This window comes from Mustela erminea, chromosome 6, assembly GCF_009829155.1.
Source record: "Mustela erminea isolate mMusErm1 chromosome 6, mMusErm1.Pri, whole genome shotgun sequence".
Lineage (NCBI taxonomy): Eukaryota > Metazoa > Chordata > Mammalia > Carnivora > Mustelidae > Mustela > Mustela erminea.
Genome location: NC_045619.1, coordinates 82,538,812 through 82,562,045, shown reverse-complemented (window position 1 = coordinate 82,562,045; position 23,234 = coordinate 82,538,812). Strand labels below are relative to the sequence as shown.

Here is a 23,234-nt window from a genome sequence, read left to right as displayed (position 1 = left end):
AGACATTCGAAAATGCGTTTCATCTTTTTGCCACATAGTTCTCAATCCTTGTATTAGTATAATAAAAATAAGCTGTATTGGATATTTAAGAAATATTTAAATAATGTTTCTTATGATCCAAAACATGACCAGAACACACCAAGTAAACTCTTAGGGAGGCTTCCAGCAGCTCCCTGCGGCCTCATTCTCTCTCCTATTTCATAGTGTAGCTCTTGCTGCTATTGTTTCTCTTCTTTATCCGGCTTTGGTACAGGAAAACCTGGGTTTTGCCCCAGGAAAACCAGCCTATACATTGGACAATGACAAATTCAGCAGACTAGCTGTGGTTATTCTACCACCAAATAGCAGAACTGATTTTTTTTTTTAACTACATTTGCCTTATAAAATTCAAAGTGGGTTGTTGAGACCATGAATCTTAGTAGTCTGGGTAGGTACCAAGCCAAAAGACGTCTATACTTGTTTGATAAATACGCTTCAGTATTACCCTGTTTTGGAGGACGACAGGGACTTGTGCATGTGAACATATTCAATGAGATCAGCTTAGTATGTCAGCGACTGGAAGACCAACTCTTTAAAAGGGGAAGAGGTGGAAAGAAAATAAAATACGAGAGCGTACATCACCCTAGCTTTCATCAGCGGTACACTTACTCACATTTATACCCATTCCACCCGATGGCTAAAAAAAAAACAAAACTGGCATGTTTTTCAGCTAGTTTAAAAATATTTTATAAGAATGTTAAAGATTTTAATCAATTCTTTTTAATTTCTAAAAAGCGTTCTGTTGGAAAACATCTGCATGTATGTTTCCTCATGTCTATATCACAAAGAATGAATTGAACTGAAATTAACCAAGGATTTGACTGCACAGTCTTTTAAACTTCAATTCAGATTCTAAACAATCGTATCCAGGTTAACCTCAAATTAATGAGAAGTAGCATCTAGGCATGCTTGTAAGACTTCTTTGTATGTAAGAGACATAAAGATGGAAGTTACGGGGTTCTGTTTGCTCAAGAAGCTGCCTTGGAGAGCCAGTCATCCGTTCCTGTTGCCCTCTTATTCATCCACAGATTGATAATGATGAAAAGCATCTTGGAACTGAATTAAGTGATGACAATTAGACCAGAACTGGGACTGGCCAGCCTGAGAAGGAGTACTAAAATGCCCAACAATCTCAAATCCTAGAGTGTAAGCAACATGCAAGTCACTTGCTTTTTGGCATTTGGAAAATGTGTTCTTGATATATCTTTGAGTCTTGACGTTTTGTCAGTCTCACCAAAAAGAAAAAATAAACCAAAGCAAAGCCAAACCAACCCCCCAGCCCCCCTGAAATCTACAAGTATATTTACACGTTTGAACACTGGGTCTGAGGACAGGTCCAGGGATGTGTACCATGGTGCTGATCAACTTCACAAGTTGGTTAATGTTAAACAAACACATTGCAAATCATGTCTTCTTACGAGCTTGTTTTCTGAGATTCCATGGGTCAGGGTCAAAACCTGCCGTTTTCTAGTTTTTCTACAGTGCTAATCAATAGTTTAACAAATGGAATAACGGTCTGATTAAACAGTGACAGGACGCTTCCAAAGCAACTGTGCTGAAACTATTTCACGATCAGTTTTGCTAATATCAAATCACTCTTATAAATGAACAGCAAAAAAAACCCAAACCAAAACAAAACAAAAATCAAAACAAAACAAAGAAAAACCCCACATGTACCTTTTACATTTATAATGATTAAACATCCATTATCTCAGTGACAGCTCATAGTTAGCTGGTATAATGACTTTTGTTAGACCAGTTTTAAAGAGAAAATTGAGTTCCAGAATATTTACATGACTTACTCAATGAAGATCTATTAAGTAGGTGCCATGCTAGGTTTTGAAGTTAGAGACAATCTTTAAATATGCAGATGCTTACATAACACTTACTATGTGCCTCTTCTAAATTGTCTACAAATATTAATTTCATTATTCCTCAGAACAGCAGTGTAAGGTTATTGGAATAACCTTACAGTTATTACCTCCAGTTAATAACCTATAGTTATTACCAGTTATTACCTCCTCTTTATTGATGAGAAGCTTGACACACAGAAATGGCAAATAGCTCGCTCCTGAGTTGGACAGCTGATGAATGATGGGAATCGGATTTAAGTCTAAGCATTCAAGCCCTACAACCTATATTCTCTGACCTTGTGCTGTGCTGAATAAGGCACAGTGTCTGCTCCCAAGGACTTCAAAGTCCAAAAGGGCAGATGTGTAGACAATTGTGTCGGTACAGTTTGTCGGAAGCAGTACGAAGAAGGAAAGATCAACTAAAACTTGTCTAAAGGTTCTCAGCTGACAAGCAGCAGAATGAGAATCAGATTAGAATCCATGAGTTTGGAGTCCAGAGTGAATGTGGTCTCCATTTCATAGGGCAAGCCTGTATTTGATAAGAGTTTGGAATGGCAGTGAGCAAACAATGCACTTACAGAACACAGCCTATGAACCACAGGATAAAGGCTGGACTTCTCTGAATAGGAAAAAAGAAAGTGCTGTGGTTCCTAACAGATACAAGTGTAGACTAAATACAGGTATACAGACCTCCCTCTCATCTGTGTAACATAGAATGCATACGTGCGTAATCCTTATAACACATCATAGATACGTAGATACCAGCAGAACTCTGAAGTGTATCAAGTCAACTGTAAAGTACCAGTTATTCTAAGGCTCATAGTCAATCAGAAAAACAAAACAAAACAAAAAACAAAAAACAGAGTCCATTGTTCTCAAAAGTGAAAGGAAAGCCTAAAGACATGGAAACAGAGATGAGCATCCTTCTGGGCATATAAGAGATGTTCAGTGTTGACTGCTGATTGACTGCTTGATTGACTTACTGATAACGGGAAAGAGATCAGAAGAGATCGAGATCGGGTGCGTTCAGGGTGGTATGGCTGTAGACATAACAGGAAAAAGAAAGAAAAAAAAAAGACTAGAGACAATGCATTCTCTGTTGTTCACCTTTTAACTTTGGTGAAAATTGTGATGAGAATTAATTAAACTGAAACATGCAGAAGTGGGATTTGATGTCAGCATATCAATTATTATGTTTAACAGGTCTCTCCCGGATTGCCATTTTGGTATTTCTCTGACTACCGTAGAAGTGCAGCTCCCTACTGCTTATCTTTCTAAGTTTTGTGATCCAGGCAGTGGCCAAAGGAGCTCCCCAGGAAGAAATAACTATTTAGCCAGTTTGAACTCGAGTTGTGTTTACAAGAGTGTTTGTGGCACATGAACCTGGTACATATCCCTGGACCTGTCTCAGAGCCAATGTTTAAACATACAAACTATAACAGAAATGGACTATCTCACAGCATTATGAAAAAAATATCTATGTCCATTTTTCTTGACAACATTTTGAGATCTATTTGTGTACCTTCTGCTGGTGGGGGGAAAAACCAATCCTTCCTTTCAGAACAAACTGGACATGTATAATTTTGTTGGGGCTCTAAATAACTCATAAGTGCCTATTCAGAATCAATGATTTTTTAAGAGAGTTGATTGTTGCTGGTCAAGCACCCAAACTATTCTCATTAAAAATAGACATTTGGCTAGTGGCTAATATCCAGGATTGATTAACAGTTGTTGCAAAACCTAGGAGAGGAACTCTTTGTTTTTGTTGCTTTTGTTTTTAATAAATGTTTACTGTTTCTCTCATAGGGAAAGTAATCTATAATTTTTAAAGGTTAGCTGCAAACATAGGTGAGGGAAAAAAAAGATTATCCACATTTCCACAATCAAGAAATAACTGCTTATTCATATTTTGATAGATATACTTTCAGGCATTTTCCCTCTGCATATGTTAGTATATATTACATGTCCATAATTTTTAAAACATAGGGATCGTATTACTAGTAGATTTTGTATCTTGCTTTTAGAACTTTTATAATTTCCCTGTGCCTTTATTATTCCTTGAATATTCTTTGAGCACATGACTGGTAATTCTGCTTTATATTCTGAGCAGGCAGCTCGTTATAAGGAGCTAATGTGTATAGTATGACCAATCATTCTACCATCTCGCCATTGGCTCTGAGCAGAAGAAGGAAGTACCTACTGCAGGATTGGTCAGTTGAAATAATTATTACAATGTTGCTTGTTAAAACTTCATATGTAAGTTCCAAAGAAAGGTTTTGGATGCATAGATCCAACCAGTGTCCTTAATAGAGATTTTCATTAATTCAACATTTATACAGTACCCATTATAACCCAAGCAGAGGCTAAAATTAATCAAGGGAAACAAGCAAAAGAGACTGTTTACAACGAATCTAAATTGGCTGTCTAGAATCCTCGAATCTATCCCCAAACCTCCTATACCGCCAGACCCATTATCTCTTATCTGCTGCTGTCCGGCTAAGTAAGGTCAAGACATTTACTTTAATGGAGTCAATATTTAAGGAAAGATTGATGCTACTAACTTGACACCCAGCCCTCCAGGATCCTCACTTAAGCAAACTATAAAGTACAAAAAGCTCAGGTCGTCTTACTGCACTGGGCATTGCTAACCCCTGTAGCAAAGGATGGTACATCTGTCTGCAGGTGGCCCATGAAGAGCTCTGACTAGTGCAGCCCTGCCCTAGAGTTGCTTACAGTCCAGCCAGAGAAATGAACATTCCTGGCAGAAACCTATGCCTTTCATTTACTGCACAGCCCTGACTTAGGAAATCCTCTGTGTTCCCTAAGAGCAGGTACATTAAGAATTGTCTGAGTCACAGCTCGAGATACAGTTGGGAGTCCCAATGCAAGCAAGAGGGCACCAGTGTTACAATCTCCAATCACTGATGAAATTACAAAATCAAAATGTATAGAATTTGCTCTGCTAGAGAATTCATTTTTATAGGAAAGGGATTGATGGGTCTATGAAAAAGAGCAATGGAAATTAACATGCCATGGCCCCCAAAGAATGTAAGCTTTAAATCATCCCTTGCTATTCATTAGAAAGGCAATCCCCCCAACTACCATTGTGTTAATACTGCATTCCGTACAAAGAGATTAAGAAGGTGATTTATCTGGGTGTGTTGTTATCACTATAGTTACACATCTCCTTCCTTCCCAGTTCTGTTGACTCAAGCGGTCATTGCAAAGGGTAGGAATCATTCTTTAGAACCAACTTTTAGAAGCTCTAATTTAACATTTAGAATTTCGTTGTATTATTTAAGTTGTAATCAGCTATAAGCCTCATAGACCTTGTTATTATTCTTTATCTAATAGATATGCTTAAGCAGAGGCCTGGAATGAACTTCTGATACATTTTTTTCTCTGCATCATATCAATGAGGAATCAAGACCTAAAACTGGACAAGAATTTGAGTTGCTTCAAAGGCAAATGGCAGAGAACATGATATCGATGACATGAGCTGTCTTCTAACTTTTGTTTTCCTTTCTGTCAGTTGAGGCTAAAAGGAATTTTCTATTTAGCTCTGTAGCAAAGTCAGTTAGTTTGTCAATCTGCACCAAACTTGTTTGCTAATTTTGCAACATAGTAGTTGACAATTCAAACATTTCCAGAATGCACCACTGTAAACTGTGAAGGTGTTTTCGGCTGGGTTGAAGAGAGGGGCATGCCATCAACTAAGCAATTCCTCAAATTAAGGGGTCATTACATTTTTTCTTGACCAGGGAGGTTTTTAGAGCAGAAAAGTCAGGCCTCTCCCAGGGGCCTGGGCTGGGAAGCCCTTTGGAGCCTCGTTTTTTAGAGTGTCCTGAATGTAGACTTTTTTGAAGGTATCTTCAAATGAGGCCATTGAAAGTCATTTGGATTGTGTGTGCATTTAAGTGTTAATTTGCTAAATAGCCACGTTGACAATGTACTACACTTTAGTAACCTTGTAGTGGATTTAAGTTGATTTTTAAATACATTCGGAGCCTCAAAAAAAATGGAGGTGGCCTAAGATTCCACGGATATCTGAGAGGCTGTTCTGATAGAGAATTAGAAAGTATTAATCTTTACTTCTGTCTACAGTTACTTTGACATTTGGCTCTTCAGAGTAATATTCAGTTTTGTCTTCTTTTATTCTGTATTTTTTATTCTGTAAATTAAGGTTAACAATTACATAACCATGAAAAGAGATACCAATAGCAATACGTAAGCTTTCATTCTTCTACAAATGAAACAAAGACTACAATAGCACAGGGATAGAAGTACTCAATTCACCTTCAGGAGAACACAAAATTCTGCTATTGGAATAGTTTAGGAAGATTTCTGTACCATTTCAGAATGGATTTTTTTTTTCCTTTCTTGCATCTATCCATATTAAAAGAGATAAACTAAAGATTTTGGAGTGTGAAAGCATGACATCAAAAAAGATCACAAATTCTCTTCAGCACTATAAGCCTGAAAATTAAAATCCAGAGGGTAAATCCTATGTCAAAAAGAAGTAATCAAGATCTTGTTTCTAACTGCAGTTGTGCTAGTACCTTTCATTTTGGGGAATGGCTTAGTAGATCAGATAGACATTTTACTACAATATGATAAGAAATAGTTGGATTGATGTGTCTGTATTTGGAAGCACTAATATTGACTGTAGGATGACAGACATAGGGTCTTGGGACTTGATCTACTTGATTAGATTTTGAGTTTATGAAGCTAAAGGCTGAAAATGCTGAAATGTAACTTTTCTTGGGGCACCTGTGTGGTTCAGTCAGTTAAGGATCCAACTCCTGATTTCAGCTCAGGTCATGATCTCAGGGTCCTGAGATCAAGCTCCGCAATGGGCTCCATGCCAGACAGGGAGTCTGCTTGAGATTTTCTCTATCCCTCTCCTCCCCCGCCCCCAATTCAGCATGCATGAGCACGTGCTCTCTCTCTCTCACTCACTCTCTCTCAAATAATTTGTTTAAAAGTAACTCTTCCTGAAAAACAAGGCATCAGAAAAAGAATGTAGTATAAAAAAGTTAAAGAGAAAGAGAAGAAAAGGTAGGGGACTTAAAGAGAAATTGAAGTAAAAGCAAAGAAAAGGAAGTAATGCAGCTACAGACACAATACAAAATTATTAAAAATTAGGTAATTTGGTTTCTTAGTCATTACGGTTTCAACCCGTCATTTTCCAGTTTGGTATAACCATATCCTATTACCAAGTACTATTTTGTCTCATGACTAGTGTTAGAAATTTGGGTGCAGTCCTGATGAGTACAAGAGGTTATCTTTCCCAGTGTCGTTGCAAAATGCCATGATGGTCTGGCTAAGGCATTTTTTTTTTTTTTAATTGTTGACTCATTTTGCCTTGATCCAGCTGGAACTTTCTCTTTGAAGACATCATGAAAGGTAGAAATTTTAAACAAGATGATCAAGGATTTTAAAGATGAGCAAGAAAAATGTTAATTCAGTGCACAGGTATGATCTGGATTTATTTCAAGCCAACAGTTTGGTACTTCCCAAAGATAACATATTGGGATATACACTCTTTTAAGACCTTCTCTGCACTGTTTGAAAATGATAACCACAGATGGATGGAAAGGATGCTGAAGTGGAGGAGTATCACTATATAGTCTTTTTCAGTACCTGAAGTAAAATGAAGGTCTTATTGCAAGTTTCTTGTTTTTCATAGAATAGTCACATAAAATTCATGGCCTGTATTGTGAACCAGTGAAAGTGATAAATGGAAACAGTACCAAAAGAGTCAAACTACCACTGACCTCAATTTAAATCCTTTCCATCTGCCTTTTCATTTGCCTGAGAATAACAGAAATCACCCAAACCAAACTATAATTCAGCCTCCTCATTGCCCTCCGTGTCTCTATCTCTATCTCCATCCCATCTTCCTCCCTGCTTGCCTTCCTTCCCTGCTGACTTTATGATTTTTTTTTTCCAGAAGATTTCAAGAGATCCGTATCACTAAAATTCTGTGCTTTGTAGACTTAATGGCTTTTACAGTCTGGACTATTCCATTCTATTCTACTTTTCCTTCTTAAAGTCTCTGCTACAACCAGACTGGTTCTCACTCTTGCCAGAATGTGCTTTAGCCTATCTACAATGTTCACCCAGGAGGACTTTCCCTTTTCTCTCTACCTATTGGGATCTCATGTGAACTTTTAAGTGCCCCCCCAAAGGTCCGTGGGTACCCTCATGCCTTCTTGGATGGCCTCTGCCCCAGGGGACTCTTCATCTTCTGGAGTCTCGAGAATATTGTACAAATCTGCTGATGTTAACTGTGTTATAGTCTGGGAAGTCAGGTATCCTTTTATGTGGACATATCTTACCCTCTGGGCCTCCTTTCCCTGCCCTCCAACCCATGAATCTGTTCCTGGTGGTGCTTATATGAATTCCTCATATGGAGGATCAGTTAGAGTGTTTGTCATCTCCCTATTCAGACTGGCTTCAATATTCACTACCTACATATTTTTCATTTTATTCTTGTTTGTAAGTTGGGACATATTCTAGCTCATCACTTCTTTCTACAGTGGTCCTGGAACCAAATCAGAGACTAAATGAATATGTTGCATTTGCCATGCTTTAAAAATCAAAAGAGCATAGACATATTATCAAGTGTATATGAAAATACATCATGTATGAATTTAAGAAACATGCAGAACATTAAATGATAGTGTTAAATATGTATTTTCCTTATGAATGGAAACTTAAAATGAGTTCTGTCAAGACCATACTACACATTTTTTCATTAATTAACATAGCTAAACATAACAAAAATCGAGGGATAAAAATAGACAACAAAGTTCCTAAGCTATTTTAATTCAGCTACTTTTGTCAAATTAATTTTCAAGGTATATATTTGATTTTTAAGGGAAAATTAGGAAAGTTTGTGATAAGAGTTTTGCAATTAGAATAGGTTCAAAGGAAATACAAGATACTTCATAGAAGTCTTTTAAGTGTGCTCTTTATTTTAATCTTATACTATAATTTAGTATACTTGAAGAGGATCTGAATTATAAATGAAACCTAAACTTGAAATTTTAAGAGAGGTAAAACTTGAGGTACTTAGACATTTATCTCTATCCTTTTTTATATGAAGATATCATAGTATGAAATTCACATATTTGAATCCTTTTTTTTTTTCAGTTGATCCACTATGAAATGGAATTTTACTAGAAGAGAGGTATTTAATCTTCTAAGAATCAGTGCAGGTTTTTGCTCATTTCATCTGTTAACTTTGCAAAAAAAGGGAAATCTTAAGTTGGACAGATCACAGTTAAATGATGGAAGTAATTTGAAAAGGAACTTTTTAAATTTTTCTGAAATTAAGATTAATATATTTGTTAAAATTTTTCTTAGACCATAATAGTTTTCATCCAATAAAAGACAAATCTACAGAGTAATTTTGAAAAATAAAGAACAAGTTATATAAGCAAATATACCATATATAAGTTAATAGCCCAAATGGGCACATTTGAAAAGAAAATAAGAAATGGGTAACTGGACAATTTACTTAATATTTAATGCCTTGCCTCAGCTTAAGAATTTCTTACTCAAAGAACAATGTTTACTTGCGTTTTTATGGAAATTAGGAGTTGACTCACCTGTTGTAATCCAGCATTTCTTCTGATTGGTCATCAGATTGTTCCCTCATGTCATAAATATTTAAAAGGCAGAGGACCCTTAATTCTGGATTGATTTTTAATCTTTTTCTCACCTCACTTTGGTAAGTGCAACGGATGCATTTTGGTAACAGAATAAATTATATGCCAATACATTTTAACTCCTTCTCTGATGTTGGAAAGCCACGTAGATTTCTTTGAAAAGTACGAAATGTTCGTTAAGAAATTCTTTAAAAACTCCAAACAGCGTTTTGCTTACTCAGCACCGCGCCTTGGGAATGGTAAGAGTGGCGGACAGAACCGACGATGTTCAGTCTTGCAGTGCCTTGAGGGGTTGGTGCCATTTGTGTCTGTCATCCTATAAAATCTCCTCTGAATAAGCCAGCAATTCAAAGAAAAATAACTCTTCTCCTCTATAATTAATATTTTCTATGTATTCTTATTATAATTTCATTAAACAATTTGACTCCCTAACAATCATTGTTACTGTATTATTATACTTTGCCTTCGGTTCATAAATCTAGAAATGTTAATTTTTTAAAAGTTTTATCAACCAACCTGTAACATCTTGATACAGAATGATACCAATCAAGATTAAACTTTCAGTAAGTGGAGTATTTTGCTGTATAAAAGCCAAAATTCTAAAAACAAATAGAAATTGGTGTAACCGATGTTTAATCCACATGTACAACAGTAAACTGAGTTAGCTTCTCTTTTTTTGTTTTTTGAAGAGCTGACGCAAGTTGGACAGAGGGAGGTGTTGGGGCAAGGTGGTGGTGGTGTGATTGGCTTGTCTCATTCACGCCCACTGGTCTTTAAATCATTGTCTAGATCCCCAAAGGTTCATATAAGTCTACACTGTTACAGGGGTCTGCCATTCCAAACAATTCCAGAAAGATTGCACAGGACTGGATAAATAATTAAGGTAAAGCTCTTTTTACATGAATAGTTACAGAGTTAAAATGATGCTTCTTTCTTCTTTTTATGGTGTAGAGTATTTATTTTTTACAGGTTAAATATTTGCATTTTTTCTCATTTTAAAAAAAGGTAACTTCAGTATAATGTCAGACATTGAAATTATTTACCTAGGTCTTAATTGCAGCTTTCTTTTGCAGATAATTTTAGGTTTGGGCATAAAATTAGGACAGTGGATAATAGAAAAGGGAAATATAGCAAAAAAAAATGGTAGATAATAAGTATTTAGTTATTTACATCTCCTGGTTAATTATTGAATAAAGAGTGGACATAATTTGTCTTAAAAAATATGGAAGGTTTTGGAAGTACATTCTCAATACTACAACCTTAAAGAATTTTTTAATCTTGAAAACAAAAACACCCACAAAAACTAACCAAAGGAGGAATATCCCATGACTACAGCAGATATGAATGGCTAAGAGATTGGGCTGCACCATTATCAAATGAAAAAGAAAAAAGAGTTGTGACTTGCCTTTTTATCTTATATGTCCCTTTTAATGGAGGAGTATTTTTAGAGTAAACTTACCAGAAGAAACCAGGAAATTGAAGAGAATAAAAACATAGCTTTAGATTTGGAAGGGTTAAAATCAGTTATCTAAAAATAGAGCTGTACTCCTCAAATTTATCAATTAGATGGAGGAGAATTCTTGGTGGATTTGAGTATCCCCATGTTTTGGGTATCTTACAGAGCGTATAGTTATGGTTTAACTAAATGCCCAGCTGATAGCAAAGAGTCCTTCCTGACTCAGTGAAAAAAATATTTAGACAGAGGATATATTTCACAGTCATGGACAGTTGGCTGAAAGTTTGATTTTTGACACACTAAAGAAATGTAGGTGTGTTTTCTAGAAAAGACTACTGTATAGTCTACAGGCCAAGATCCTCCAGTTCGTCAGATTTATATTTAGGTAATGCTTTAGGGTTTTCTTGAACATCTTCATTTTCCTACTCTTAAGAAGTATGTCAGCAATATTCAAGCACTGAGAAGTATAGTTTTATGGACTAAACTTTCGAGTTTTCTATAACTGTTATACTGGATGCTTTGTAGGTTACTAAAGTTCTTATTTTTAATACATGAGTTACTTTAGAGAAAATAAAATGATTTATTAAAAAAAAAAAAGTACCTCTAGAGGTGGCCCCATATCTATTATACAGAATGTAGACATTTTAGAATTTACTGCATCCACAATTCAGGTTCTTAAATGCCATGCTTTAATACATGAAGCATGAAGAGTTCACTATGATAATATCATACATGGTATATATATTTCTGAATTTCTAGAAACTACTGATTGGGAAGATAGGAACTGAAATTTATGCACAAATTTAAGATATTTCTTATTGTTTAAGATGACTAGAGAATCTAGGTTGCTTTCTAAAACCAGAGCTAGAAATATTATTTTGCTTATATTTTATTTTAGCCTTTATATTATATTTTATTATCTTTTAGCCTTTATACCTTTATACCTCATCCAATGGCTGCTGGAACTTTTATATTAGCAAGCATTTAATATTCTTAGCAAAAGGAAAAGTTCTCAACATAGGGTTATTTCTTTTAACTCTTCTGGTTCTCCCTACGTATTATTTCTAAGCTATGTCTGAGTAGAGGAAAGGACTGGAAATGCTAGAAGAGGAGCCCCAGCAATAGGAAGTAGTCAAGTAAATACAGTTTTGCTGTCATTAGCTGTTTCTTTTCTAAGCTGTATCTCAGACTGAATGATATTGAATGCTTTTTATGGACATTTCTGGAAGCTAATTTCTGTGAAAAATCATGCCACAAACTAACAAGACATCTGACTCAATATTCAACTAGAATGGCATTGTTGGGGAAATTGTTCAAAAGAATTTAATATAAAGGTGATAATAGATTGACTTCATCGTTAAAGCTGTATTCATTTACCTAAGGTACATTTAGAATGTGGATTTAAGTCAGTTCCTTGGATGCAAAGATCATTTAGCTTTTAGAAGTTGTATGACCGGCTACTTCCCACTTGCTCAACCAGAAGGTAAATGACATGGGAGGCAATCTGCTAACTAAGGCTAGATTTCAGAGTAGATTCATCAGAAATAGGTAGGCATTAACAACGAGACAGACTGAGATGGTGGGAAATGCCCTGCCAATGTCAGCTTCCTCTTCACATTCGCTTATCAGGTAAAATAAATGTTTGCAGTCACTAGGGAAGGTCATAACTTTTGCCTCTTGACTCAAGGACAGCTTTGTTTTCCAGATTTGAGGTCTTTCTTTGAAGCTGAACTACCTAAGTAAAATAGACGTCTTCTTTGCTGAGAATCTCCCATGCTATGTTTCTTGGGTACCTATTCAAAGAACAAGACACAATTTTTAATAACGAATTTGGCTACAATTTAGGACGTTTAGATAGCTCTCAATAAATATGAAGAAACAAAGCCTTCTGACAGTAAGAGTATTCTAAATACCTCTGTTTCAAGTTCTGATTTTTTATTTTCATTGAATAAGTAAATTGAAGCAACAGTGCAGATGACCAGAGCACTGAAGAAGTCTTTGTATCACACAGAAACTTCACTTCATTGAAAAGCTAGACTACAGAAAATTCTGTCGGATCAAATTTGCTTTTTCTTTTAGAATAATTTTGAACATTCTTTGTGCAGCAAGAATGTGGAACATTCTTTATGGAACATTCTTTGTTCTTTCTTCTGGTAGCCAGAAGGAAACACTTCCATTTCATTTTGAAATATTAACTTTTTAAGGTATAACAAGAATGCATTCTTGTATCTATAAAGGAGACCATATAGAGATGCAATGGTCTTAGTAGAATATGACACCAAGCATTATGCCACTGTGCCGGGAACATATAGGATCTACAAACCCAGCACTCTTCCCACCTTCATGAAGCTCTCTGCCTAGTAGAAGACACTTGTATTTATCAAATAATCACATAATTTAAAACAGAAATGCAAAGTGCGAAAAGGATGTGAAGGAGAGGAGAATATGGTACCAGAGCATATAATGGGGGATCTAGTTTGGTAGGGGGCCTTTCTGACCATTTGGCACTTAAAGATTTTTAGGTTTTTTTTTGTTTTGTTTTGTTTTGGTTTTTTTTTTTTTAATTTTTTATTTTTTATAAACATATGTTTTTATTCCCAGGGGTACAGGTCTGTGAATCACCAGGTTTACACACTTCACAGCACTCACCAAAGCACATACCCTCCCCAGTGTCCATAATCCCACCCCCTTCTCCCAAACCCCCTCCCCCCAGCAACCCTCAGTTTGTTTTGTGAGATTAAGATTCACTTATGGTTTGTCTCCCTCCCAATCCCATCTTGTTTCATTTATTCTTCTCCTACCCACTTAAGCCCCCATGTTGCATCACCACTTCCTCATATCAGGGAGATCATATGATAGTTGTCTTTCTCTGCTTGACTTATTTCGCTAAGCATGATACGCTCTAGTTCCATCCATGTTGTCGCAAATGGCAAGATTTCATTTCTTTTGATGGCTGCATAGTATTCCATTGTGTATATATACCACATCTTCTTGATCCATTCATCTGTTTTGGTTTTTGTTTTGTTTTGTTTTGTTTTTACTTTGGGAGACACTTGGGCTTAAGAATGTGGAGAAGAACCTTCCAGGCAGAGAGAACAGCCTGTTACAATGTCCCGAGGTGGCAAGGAGAAATGAAAACAGCTCAGGGTATCCAGTGAATTAGGGGAGGTGTGGTTCAACATGGGCCCAAAGAGCTGTGTGTGGGGTTTAAAGTATGTAGAGACAGATAGAACCTTAGAATATACTAGGAACTTGGACTTTGTTCTACAAAGTGATGAAAAAAATCATTTCAGGGCCTTTAGCCGATAGTCCTTTGGAATAACATTGGTCATGGAGAGAGCAGTGAATGAATTATTTTTAAACATTGAAAGAAAGATTGATAGGACTTGATGACAGATTGGATGTGGGTAGGGAGATTCAGGATCGAGAATGAGAGGTGTCAATATCTATAGCCAGACTCCTCCCATGAGCAATTGGGTTAATGAAGTGTTGCCTACTGAGATGGAGAGCAGTAGAAGAATCTCTGCCTATGAAAATTTTATTCTCTCATAATGTTACATATCACGTATCACATATTACACATAATAAATTTTTTCAATCGAGGTGTATGCCAACATCATTCTTCCTAACCTACCTATGCAAAGATTCATTGATTGTTCATTAAGTAGTTATTTAGAGAGAAAAAGTAAGTAAAACTGTAAATTATGTTATAATAGAATAGTTTGTTTAAAATCTGTTTTTTTTTTTTTTAACCTAACAGTTCATCTGGTGCAGGGATTTTGCCTCTTTTCTTTTTTAAAAAATTTTATTTATTTATTTATTATTTATTTATCAGAGAGTGTACGAGCAGGAGGTGGGGCCAGAGGGAGAGGGAGGGAGAGAATCTCAAGCAAACTCTATGCTGAGAACAGAGCCCGACCTGGGGCTTAGTCCTACGATCCGGAGATCATGACCTGAGCTGAAACCAAGAGTGAGATGTTGAACCGACTGAGCCACCTGGTGACCCATGGGATTCTGTCTTAATCATGCTTTCTCTTTCATAGTTTCTGGCTCATAGTCCATTTTCAATATTTGTTGAATGAATAAATGCCATCTGTAAAATACTTCCACCCTGAAGTATAACCATGTTAATAAATTTTAAAATTATGATATGGTCTGAATGTTTCAAGGTATGTACTTTATGCTGCAGGCAAAAGGTGCAAAATGTCTAGTTGCTCATAATGTTTTAATTCTTTTTCAATTTTGTTTTAGCTGTTGTTTCCTTAAAATAGGTCAATAATAGAATCTTCAGAGCTAAAGATATAAGCTATGAAAATGTGTTCCAGCTTTTATGAGAAGATGCCCTTGCCCAGGGCTAAAATTAGGATTTGGGGCCAAGACCTTAAATCACTGTTTCATATTTCATGGGCTATGTCATGTCATAGTCAAAAGAGAATGTAATGTTTTATACCATTCTATAAATGCCATGAGATTAGGTCTCACTTTCCTTATTTGGGAAGGGTACCTACGTTGCTTAGATTTTTTTTGTGAGTTTTGAGAATTGTAAAGTCCTCTTTTAAAAAAATTATAGATATGTATATAAAATACTATGTGTGTTTATATGCAGATAAAGACAGCAATTAAATTCTGATTATTGAAAGAAGATTTTTTTGGGGGTGTGCTGTGTGGCTCAGTCAGTTAATCATCTGACTTCAGCTCAGGTCTTGATTTTGGTGTTCTGAGACCAGCCCCACATTGGGCTCCCCATTCAGCATGGAGTCTGCTTCTCCCTCTTCCTTTGCTCCCCCGCCCCCAACTTGTGCTGTCTTTCTTTCTCTCTCTCAAATAAATAAACAAAATCTTTAAAATATACATATTTTAAAAAGAATGCCCAACTTTACAAAAGGCACTTGGGCCTCCACAGCAGACAAAGAGGGGTTATAAGCAGGAATGGAAGCTCCACCCAAGAAGAAAATACGTGACAGCATTTTTGCTCCCATAGAAACCTGTCCAAGGGGCACCTGGGTGGCTCATTTCTTAAGCATCTGCTTACGGCTCAGGGTTCTGGGATCGAGCCCAACATCGGGCTCCCTGCTCAACAGGAAGCCTGCTTCTCCCTTTCCCACTCGCCCTACTTGTATTTCGCCTCCCGCTGTCTCTCTCTCTCTGCCAAATACATAAATAAAATCTTAAAAAAAAAAAAAAAGACAGAAAGAAACCTGTCCAAGAGCACCTGCTGCATCCAGGGGTGGCATTCTCCAGGATGCTCCACACATAGACACTTACAGAGAAGCCACTTCTGGGACCTACAGGAGAACAACCCATTAATGAAATGGGGCTGTAAGATTGAAGAGAAACCCCGAATACTACCTGTCTCAGTGAACCCCAATACTCTTCATTCATAAAGATGAACAGACAATTTAGGATCACTAAGAATTTATGGAAAACCTGAAAGCGAGAGAAGGACCAAGATGAACAAACAGAATTAATCCCAGAAAAAAGACATAATTTACAGAACAAAAAGAGCTTCTGAAAACTTCCAGTCAATGTCCTTAGAAAGATTTGAGAAAACACTGCCATCATGAAACAAACAAAAAAGGTAGGATGCAAAAAGAAGAAGATGAAGACCAAACTATTACAAATTAAAAACATGATTGTGTAAAATTAGTGGACAGGGTGAAAAATAAAATAGATACAGCTTAAAAGTAAACAGTGTTATCCAATGGAATAGTATTCTGCCATAAAAAAGAAGGAAATCTTGCCATTTGCAGCGACATGGATGGAGCTACAAGAGTATTCTGCTAAATGAGATAAGTCAGTCCAAGAAAGACACATATCATATGATTTCATTCATTGTCAGATTTAAAAAAGAAAACAAGAAAAATGGGATAAAAAGAGCGAGAGGCAAACCAAGAAACAGACTCTCAACTATAGAGAACAAACTGGTGGTTATGGATGGGAGCCTGGGGGAAATAGGGGATGGGGCTGAAGGAGAACAATTGTCCTGAAGACCTATGGGTGATCTATGGAAGTGCTGAATCACTATATTATATGCCTGAAAGTAATGTTATACTGTATGTTATCTCACTGGAGTTTAAATAAAAACTTAAAAAACAAAGTAAACTGTGTTTTTCTACTCTACTCAGTACTTCATCAAACAAAGTTTAAGGGCAAAGTAAAGCTTTTATCCAACATGAAACAACACAGAAATTTTGTTTACACACATGGACACATTGTGTGAAAAGAGTTATTTGAGGTGGATTTCAGCACAATGCAAAATGAATGGAAGAAAGAAGATGGAATGGCGTTCAGAAGACACTGGCAGCTGAGTGAGACCCAGAGGATGGAGAAGGAAACCATTCAGAAAGTGAAAGGATGGGACATTCACTTGCAAAGTTTTACTAACAGAGGACTTCTAGGTCATTTATTATGTATTTATTATCATTTATTATCCCTTGGCTCTTTGGAACATTCCATTCACACAATCATAATGTTGTCAATGCTGATTGTGGGCTTTTAGTGTTCAGAAACAACCTACAGAAAATCGTGAGAGATTTCATTGTTTTATAGAATAGTAGGAAAGTATTCATGAAACTCAACATTGTTTAAGTCTTTCATTAAAACAATCAGGAGTTGTGAGAAGGACAGATAGAAGGAAGTGTGCTAATTTCCTCATCTGTCATATGTACAAGTCTAGAATTGATAAACCATGTCAGAGAGGTTTTAGTGAATAATTTAAATTTAGAATAACTAACTTTAAATAAGGAACTAAAATAGAAATGATCATTCAGAGTTCCTCCTCTTAGGGGAAGCTGGTCTGTGTGATGGATAGGAGAAACTTCTTTACTCATTTAATATAAGTTTCTATTTTTTCTCTAACCATATGCTTATCTTCTATCCCCTCTGTGGGCTATTATATATTTTCTCTTTAGCTTTATCATATTAATGAGTATATTCATTTTTATTCCTTCTGCTTGTAATACTATGTGCTTTTTAAAAAAAGATCCTGGGAGCTACTATCTTTTTATTGGTTCTGGACAGTTTTCTGTCATTATGTCTTTCTATTTTGCTTTTCCCTGACCTCATACTTTTCTCATAATAGGAAGTTAAGTGGGGTATATTAGATTTCTTATTCTTGCTTCCCCTACCATGTCCCTCAACTTCATATTTGTCTTTTTAACCTATTTATGATATAATTTGAGTGATTTCCATGGATCTATGTTTCAGTTTCTTGACTCTCCCTTCAGCTGAGTTCTCTTTATTTCGATGACTATATTTTTTTTGTTAGAATTCCTTTTTTGGCTCTTTTTCAAACCAGCCTGATCATCTTCTACAATGTTCTTATTTTGTGGATGTTATTTCTTATTTTGAATCTTTCTATTAGTTTTTATTATATAGTGTTAAAGTCCCTTTTAGATTGCTTTGCTAGCTCCAGTTACTCCGGTATGAATCTTCTTTCTCACTCTCTCTGATGCTCACCCTGAGTTCCCATGTATGTTCTGTGGCTTTTGTACTTAGGGGTTGTGAACTTGGCAGGCAAGTGTGAGCTGCCTGTTACAGATGTGCTGCCCAGGTGCCAGATTGCAGAGGTGGGCTCCTCGCTCAGCGGGGAATCTGCCCCTCCCTTTGTCCCTCCCCCTACTTGTGCGCTTTCTCCTTCACTCTCAGTGCATGCTCTCTCTCTCTCTTGCGAAAATAAATAAATAAAATCTTAATTAAAAAAAAAAAAGTTAACTTGTGCTGGGATCCAATGAATTAAAGGCAGAACAGAACCTAAAAGCTGAGTCTCTTTGCTGTTAAAATGCATTTTAATTTTATATGGATGGTGACAGATACTTATTCAGAGATAAACCTATACTTCCTTTTGGTACGTTCTTAGCGTTGGCTTCCTGATCCAAGTGCCTGGAAAGCAGCTCCCTTAGTGTTCTTACCCTGTGTTGCATGTTATCAGGCATTCTGGGGATGGGAATTCTCTCATACCCAATTAGCAAATTCAAGCAGTAATTTTCTTATCTTACTGCTAGTAGAGACACTTTTAGAGTCTGCCTTGTCAGGTCTTTGTCAACAATTTACTTTTGTCTTCTTTTCTTTTAAGCAGTTGGCTTGCAAACAGGAAAGCTTCTTGAAGTTGGATGCCAGCTCTTACTGTTTTTTCTTCCCATAGTGACTAGCAAAGCATCTGCCATGTTCACCTACACAGGCTCTCTGTAAACATCCGCTGATGTACCAATTTATTCAATGACTTTCCTTCTTTGATTTTCTGTTTTTATATTCAGTAAAGGAAATTTGCCAGACATAAATTCATAGGACATTTTCAGGAGTATACTTTCTTTCTATGTTTCTATAGAGATCCTACACAATGTAGGTGATTCATAGTCATTTATCTAATTTAAAGAAAATCATGATTTATATCATGTTCTGCTTGCAGATAAGAGTGTTCTGAACACCAACCTAAAGTGGAGGAGCCTGAGGCTGAAGGTGCAGTGTACTGTTTACACTGAAGGAGCTGGTGTGTGGACAAGAGACGCTGGCAGCTCAAATGGACCCCATGGAGCTGAGAAATGTCAACACTGAGCCGGAGGACGAGAGCATCAGTGGAGAAAGTGCTCAAGATAGCTACACCGGGATGGGAAATTTAGACAAGGCAGCAATGAGCAGGTATGGGATTAAAAAATGACCAGGTCCCATGGAAAAATGTCAGGTTTACAGATGTGCAAAACAAGATTTTTGTCAGGAGGAACTGAATGCATTACCTAATTGCAAGATGACCATGACATTGATGTTCACACATCAACTCTCTGATCCTGAAGTTCATTATTATATCATTACTATATGTCACTCTGTTTTAGACTGTATGTGACTAATTTAGAATTGAGGTTATAGTATTCTTGTCCCCACTAATATAGAACATTTGAAGTTATCTTAACCTATCACTCCTTTCACCTTTTGGACTATTGTCCTCTTCCTTTGACTGCCTCCTCAGTGTTGCGGCATCTCCAGAATTCTGTAGGGAGTCTTTGGTCCCTAAAATGGACCTGTGACCAAGTTCATTGACAACTCTCCACGGTTCCACTCACTGAGTGTGCACCATGTCTTCAGCCTGATAGACTTCTCAACTTCATTTCAGGTCACTCTACCCAACTGTCTACCACATATCTCTGCAGGGTGCCTTGTGTGTCTGAATTGCCTCATTTATAAAGTCAGACTTGTGAGGTCTAATTTTGAACTCCTATATTTCTTTTCAAAATCTCCTCCTCCTCCAGTAATTATCATTATGGTAAAAGTCGCCACTGTCCTATACATCTCAGTCAGTAGACCCTGACTATCAATCTCAAATCATCCCTTCCCCCAACCACACATCCAGTGTGTTTGATTATATCTGGTTGGTTCTATCTCAAATCCACGCTCTTCTCTGTACCCATTCTGCTGCCATCTAACTCTAGGATCGCATCCTCTGTCACCTATAAAACTTCTCTTTTGTCTCCCTCTTTTACATTTTGCTCACCTTCAACTTCTCTTCACATCCCTGCAAAAGTAATCTTTTACAATTGCAAAGTGACTTGGGTTCCATCCCTTAGTAAAGACTCCCCATTAGCTATAAGACAAAGATTGGGCCCTACATTGCTTGGCATGTAAGGCTCTTCATGACCTATCCCTGACCTGGCTCTCCTGTCCATCTCTTGCTCTGCTCCCTTTTTGTAGGAAAGCCTTGTTGGGCCACTCCCAGCTTCCTGCACCTTCACTCATCCTGCTCCATCTGTCGGGAATGCCATCTTTTTGTGTCACCCACCCACCTTCCCCTTTGTCTGTTGATACCGTTCATCCTCCAAGATATAGTTCAAAAGTGGAACTCCTATAGAGCCTTCCCTCAGCTGGAAGTGACCACAGCCTCCCTTGTGTGCCCTCTCTCCATCATTCCACAACAACAGTCTACTGGCTTCGGTGGACCCAGCACATAACATACTGCCTGGAACATAGTAGGTGCACAACAGCCATTTGATAAAGGAAATTCATTTCTCACAAAATGGCATATAACACAAAAGATGCATGACTTCAGATATTTAAAAGGAATTGTTTGACCAGCTCAAGGCCTGAAGTAGAGAATATGACCCTCAAACAAGGACATCTCATTTCATTTCACAACATTCAGGAAAGACCATCAGGAGGAAGCCCTGTTCTTCCTCCATGGAGCCATACAGTTGGTTTGTAAGCCGATGGACTAGAGAGATGATGGAGAAGTAACTCGTGGCATTTTCTCGGTTGAGCCACTCTTGAGAAGTTACAGGGTGGCAGAACTCAGGGCTTTGGGATCTGCAGAGTGGTTGCCTGAGTTGCAAGAAGATATTTATCTTCTCGTGAGCTTCAGTGAAAAATGCAGAACCTACTTGCCAATGGACCAACTCTGGGGTCTCTTGTTCCGAAGGAGGCCCAGAGATATGAACCCTGCAAAGGTGACTGAGCAGAGGGGGCATCATCCTGAGAACAGTCCTATAAGAGCCACTCAGTTTTGGTCCTCTAAAAGCCACAGTGGAAAGATGGGAATGCTTTTGTTAAGCTTCGTACAATGTGCTCTGGACTACTTACAGTGACTTAGCTTTTAACTCCTGACTCAGACCCAGGTCATCAATTTGCAATTTTATAATCACTTTAAAAAGATGGGTTTTGCTTATATTTGGTTGGGATTGATCCCTTCAATGTAAATTGTTGGGAAATTGAACATAATTCATTTATTTGGAATCATTATACTTATGTTCTCAAACATGCTGGATTCGGTATCAAAACATTTAAGACATTCAAAACATTTCTCATATATTTTACCCAATCTTGTCATGTTTTATGATTGTAATTCATCTCATGCCAAAATAAAAACATGTGAATGCCTCGAGAAAGAAAAATCTATTTACTTCCACACTTTAAATTTTAAAAACTACTCACGGACTAAAGGATTCTAATTTATTGACTGAGGTAAAAAAAAAAAAAAAAAAAATAGAATGTTGGCATTCCAGAGTTTAAATCCAGGTGACACTTTTGCTTTCTAACCCTTAGGCCTGTTTTAGGCTCCATTTCATCTTATATTGTCTGTTTCCAAATACGAACATTATGTACCAATCTCCACATAACAAGTCTATTAACTACAGACTATTAGAATAAAGCACAAAAAGGGAACAGGGAGTAAGGGGGTTCATGCAGGGATGGGAAAAAAACACCAACAGACATTATGCTTCCTAAGAGACAGAGGAGAATGCTGGGAGATGTTCCTAATTTACAGCCAGTGGATATCTAGAAATGCACATCAAACTTAGTAACGGTGTCTGCTGGTTCTACCTGTACTTGACATTCTTCTCCTTTACTCTCCCAAAGTAACCCTGTTATCTCTCTTTCTCACAAGATATTTTCAGGATTAGCTTCTGTTATAAAGGGTAATTTGTACAAATCTCCTATAATTACTAGTCAAGCCTTTTGGACATATGGTTGGACTAGATTTGTCTCCTCAAATCCCTGGCAAATAATCCCAGGATCTGTACAGGACAGCTGTATGTGGAGACCAGCCTCTGCCCAGGTAGACCACAATCACAGTTTTTGTAAATGGTGACGGTGGAAAGCCCTGCTTCCTTCCAAGTATATCTTCAGAGTCATGAAAAACTGTGCACTCACACACAAAAACAACCAAACACAACACAGAGCTAACAGTGAACTACATTCTAGCAAGGAATATGTGACTACACAGGTGGAGCCAAGAAAAGAGGAAAACACTAGTTATGGAATCCTGCCTGGGACTGCAAGGTGCCATGGAAGACCCTAGACTTGGAGCTTGGTGGGTGTGGGCATGTTATTTCCATTTTCTGAGGCAGGGTCACCTCTTCTGTAGAGCAGGGACATGAAAGTTCCTCTCGTAGAGATATTTGAACATTCGATGAGATGAGGATCCTGTACCTAGGCGCTTAATATTTATTGAATTAATATAATCATCTGATTTTGGTGTGGTAGTAGTGGAGAAAACACAGTCACTGCTCTGTACTTTCTCTTTGGGAGGGCTCAAAATGAAAACAAAATTAGCTGTAACTATTCTTTTTTTTTTTTTTTCACAGTTCATGTGGGAAGAAAAAATGTGTTTTAAAAAATTATTTTCTTCCTTCATAACTTCTCTCCTTCCCAATTCTATTCAGGAAAGAAGCCCAGCTCCTTTCTGCAAAGAAAAAAAAATTTTTTTAAGTGCTTTGTTTTTCCTCC

At 37.1% G+C, this 23,234-nt stretch overlaps 1 protein-coding gene across 2 annotated transcripts in view; it reads left to right on the top strand.

Annotated features, from left to right (window-relative positions):
• The window catches only part of SLC38A4 (solute carrier family 38 member 4), a 64,659-nt gene that overhangs the window by 16,831 nt on the left and 24,594 nt on the right, over positions 1-23,234 (top strand). Inside the window, exons 1-2 of one of the 2 annotated variants that reach the window (XM_032347976.1) lie at positions 10,358-10,451; positions 19,432-19,661. In XM_032347976.1, the coding sequence (XP_032203867.1) occupies positions 19,543-19,661 (119 nt within the window). In that variant the 5' untranslated portion in view covers positions 10,358-10,451; positions 19,432-19,542. Of the gene's footprint in view, positions 1-10,357; positions 10,452-19,431; positions 19,662-23,234 lie in introns of those variants that run through there. The other variant, XM_032347977.1, reaches the window with a different exon arrangement.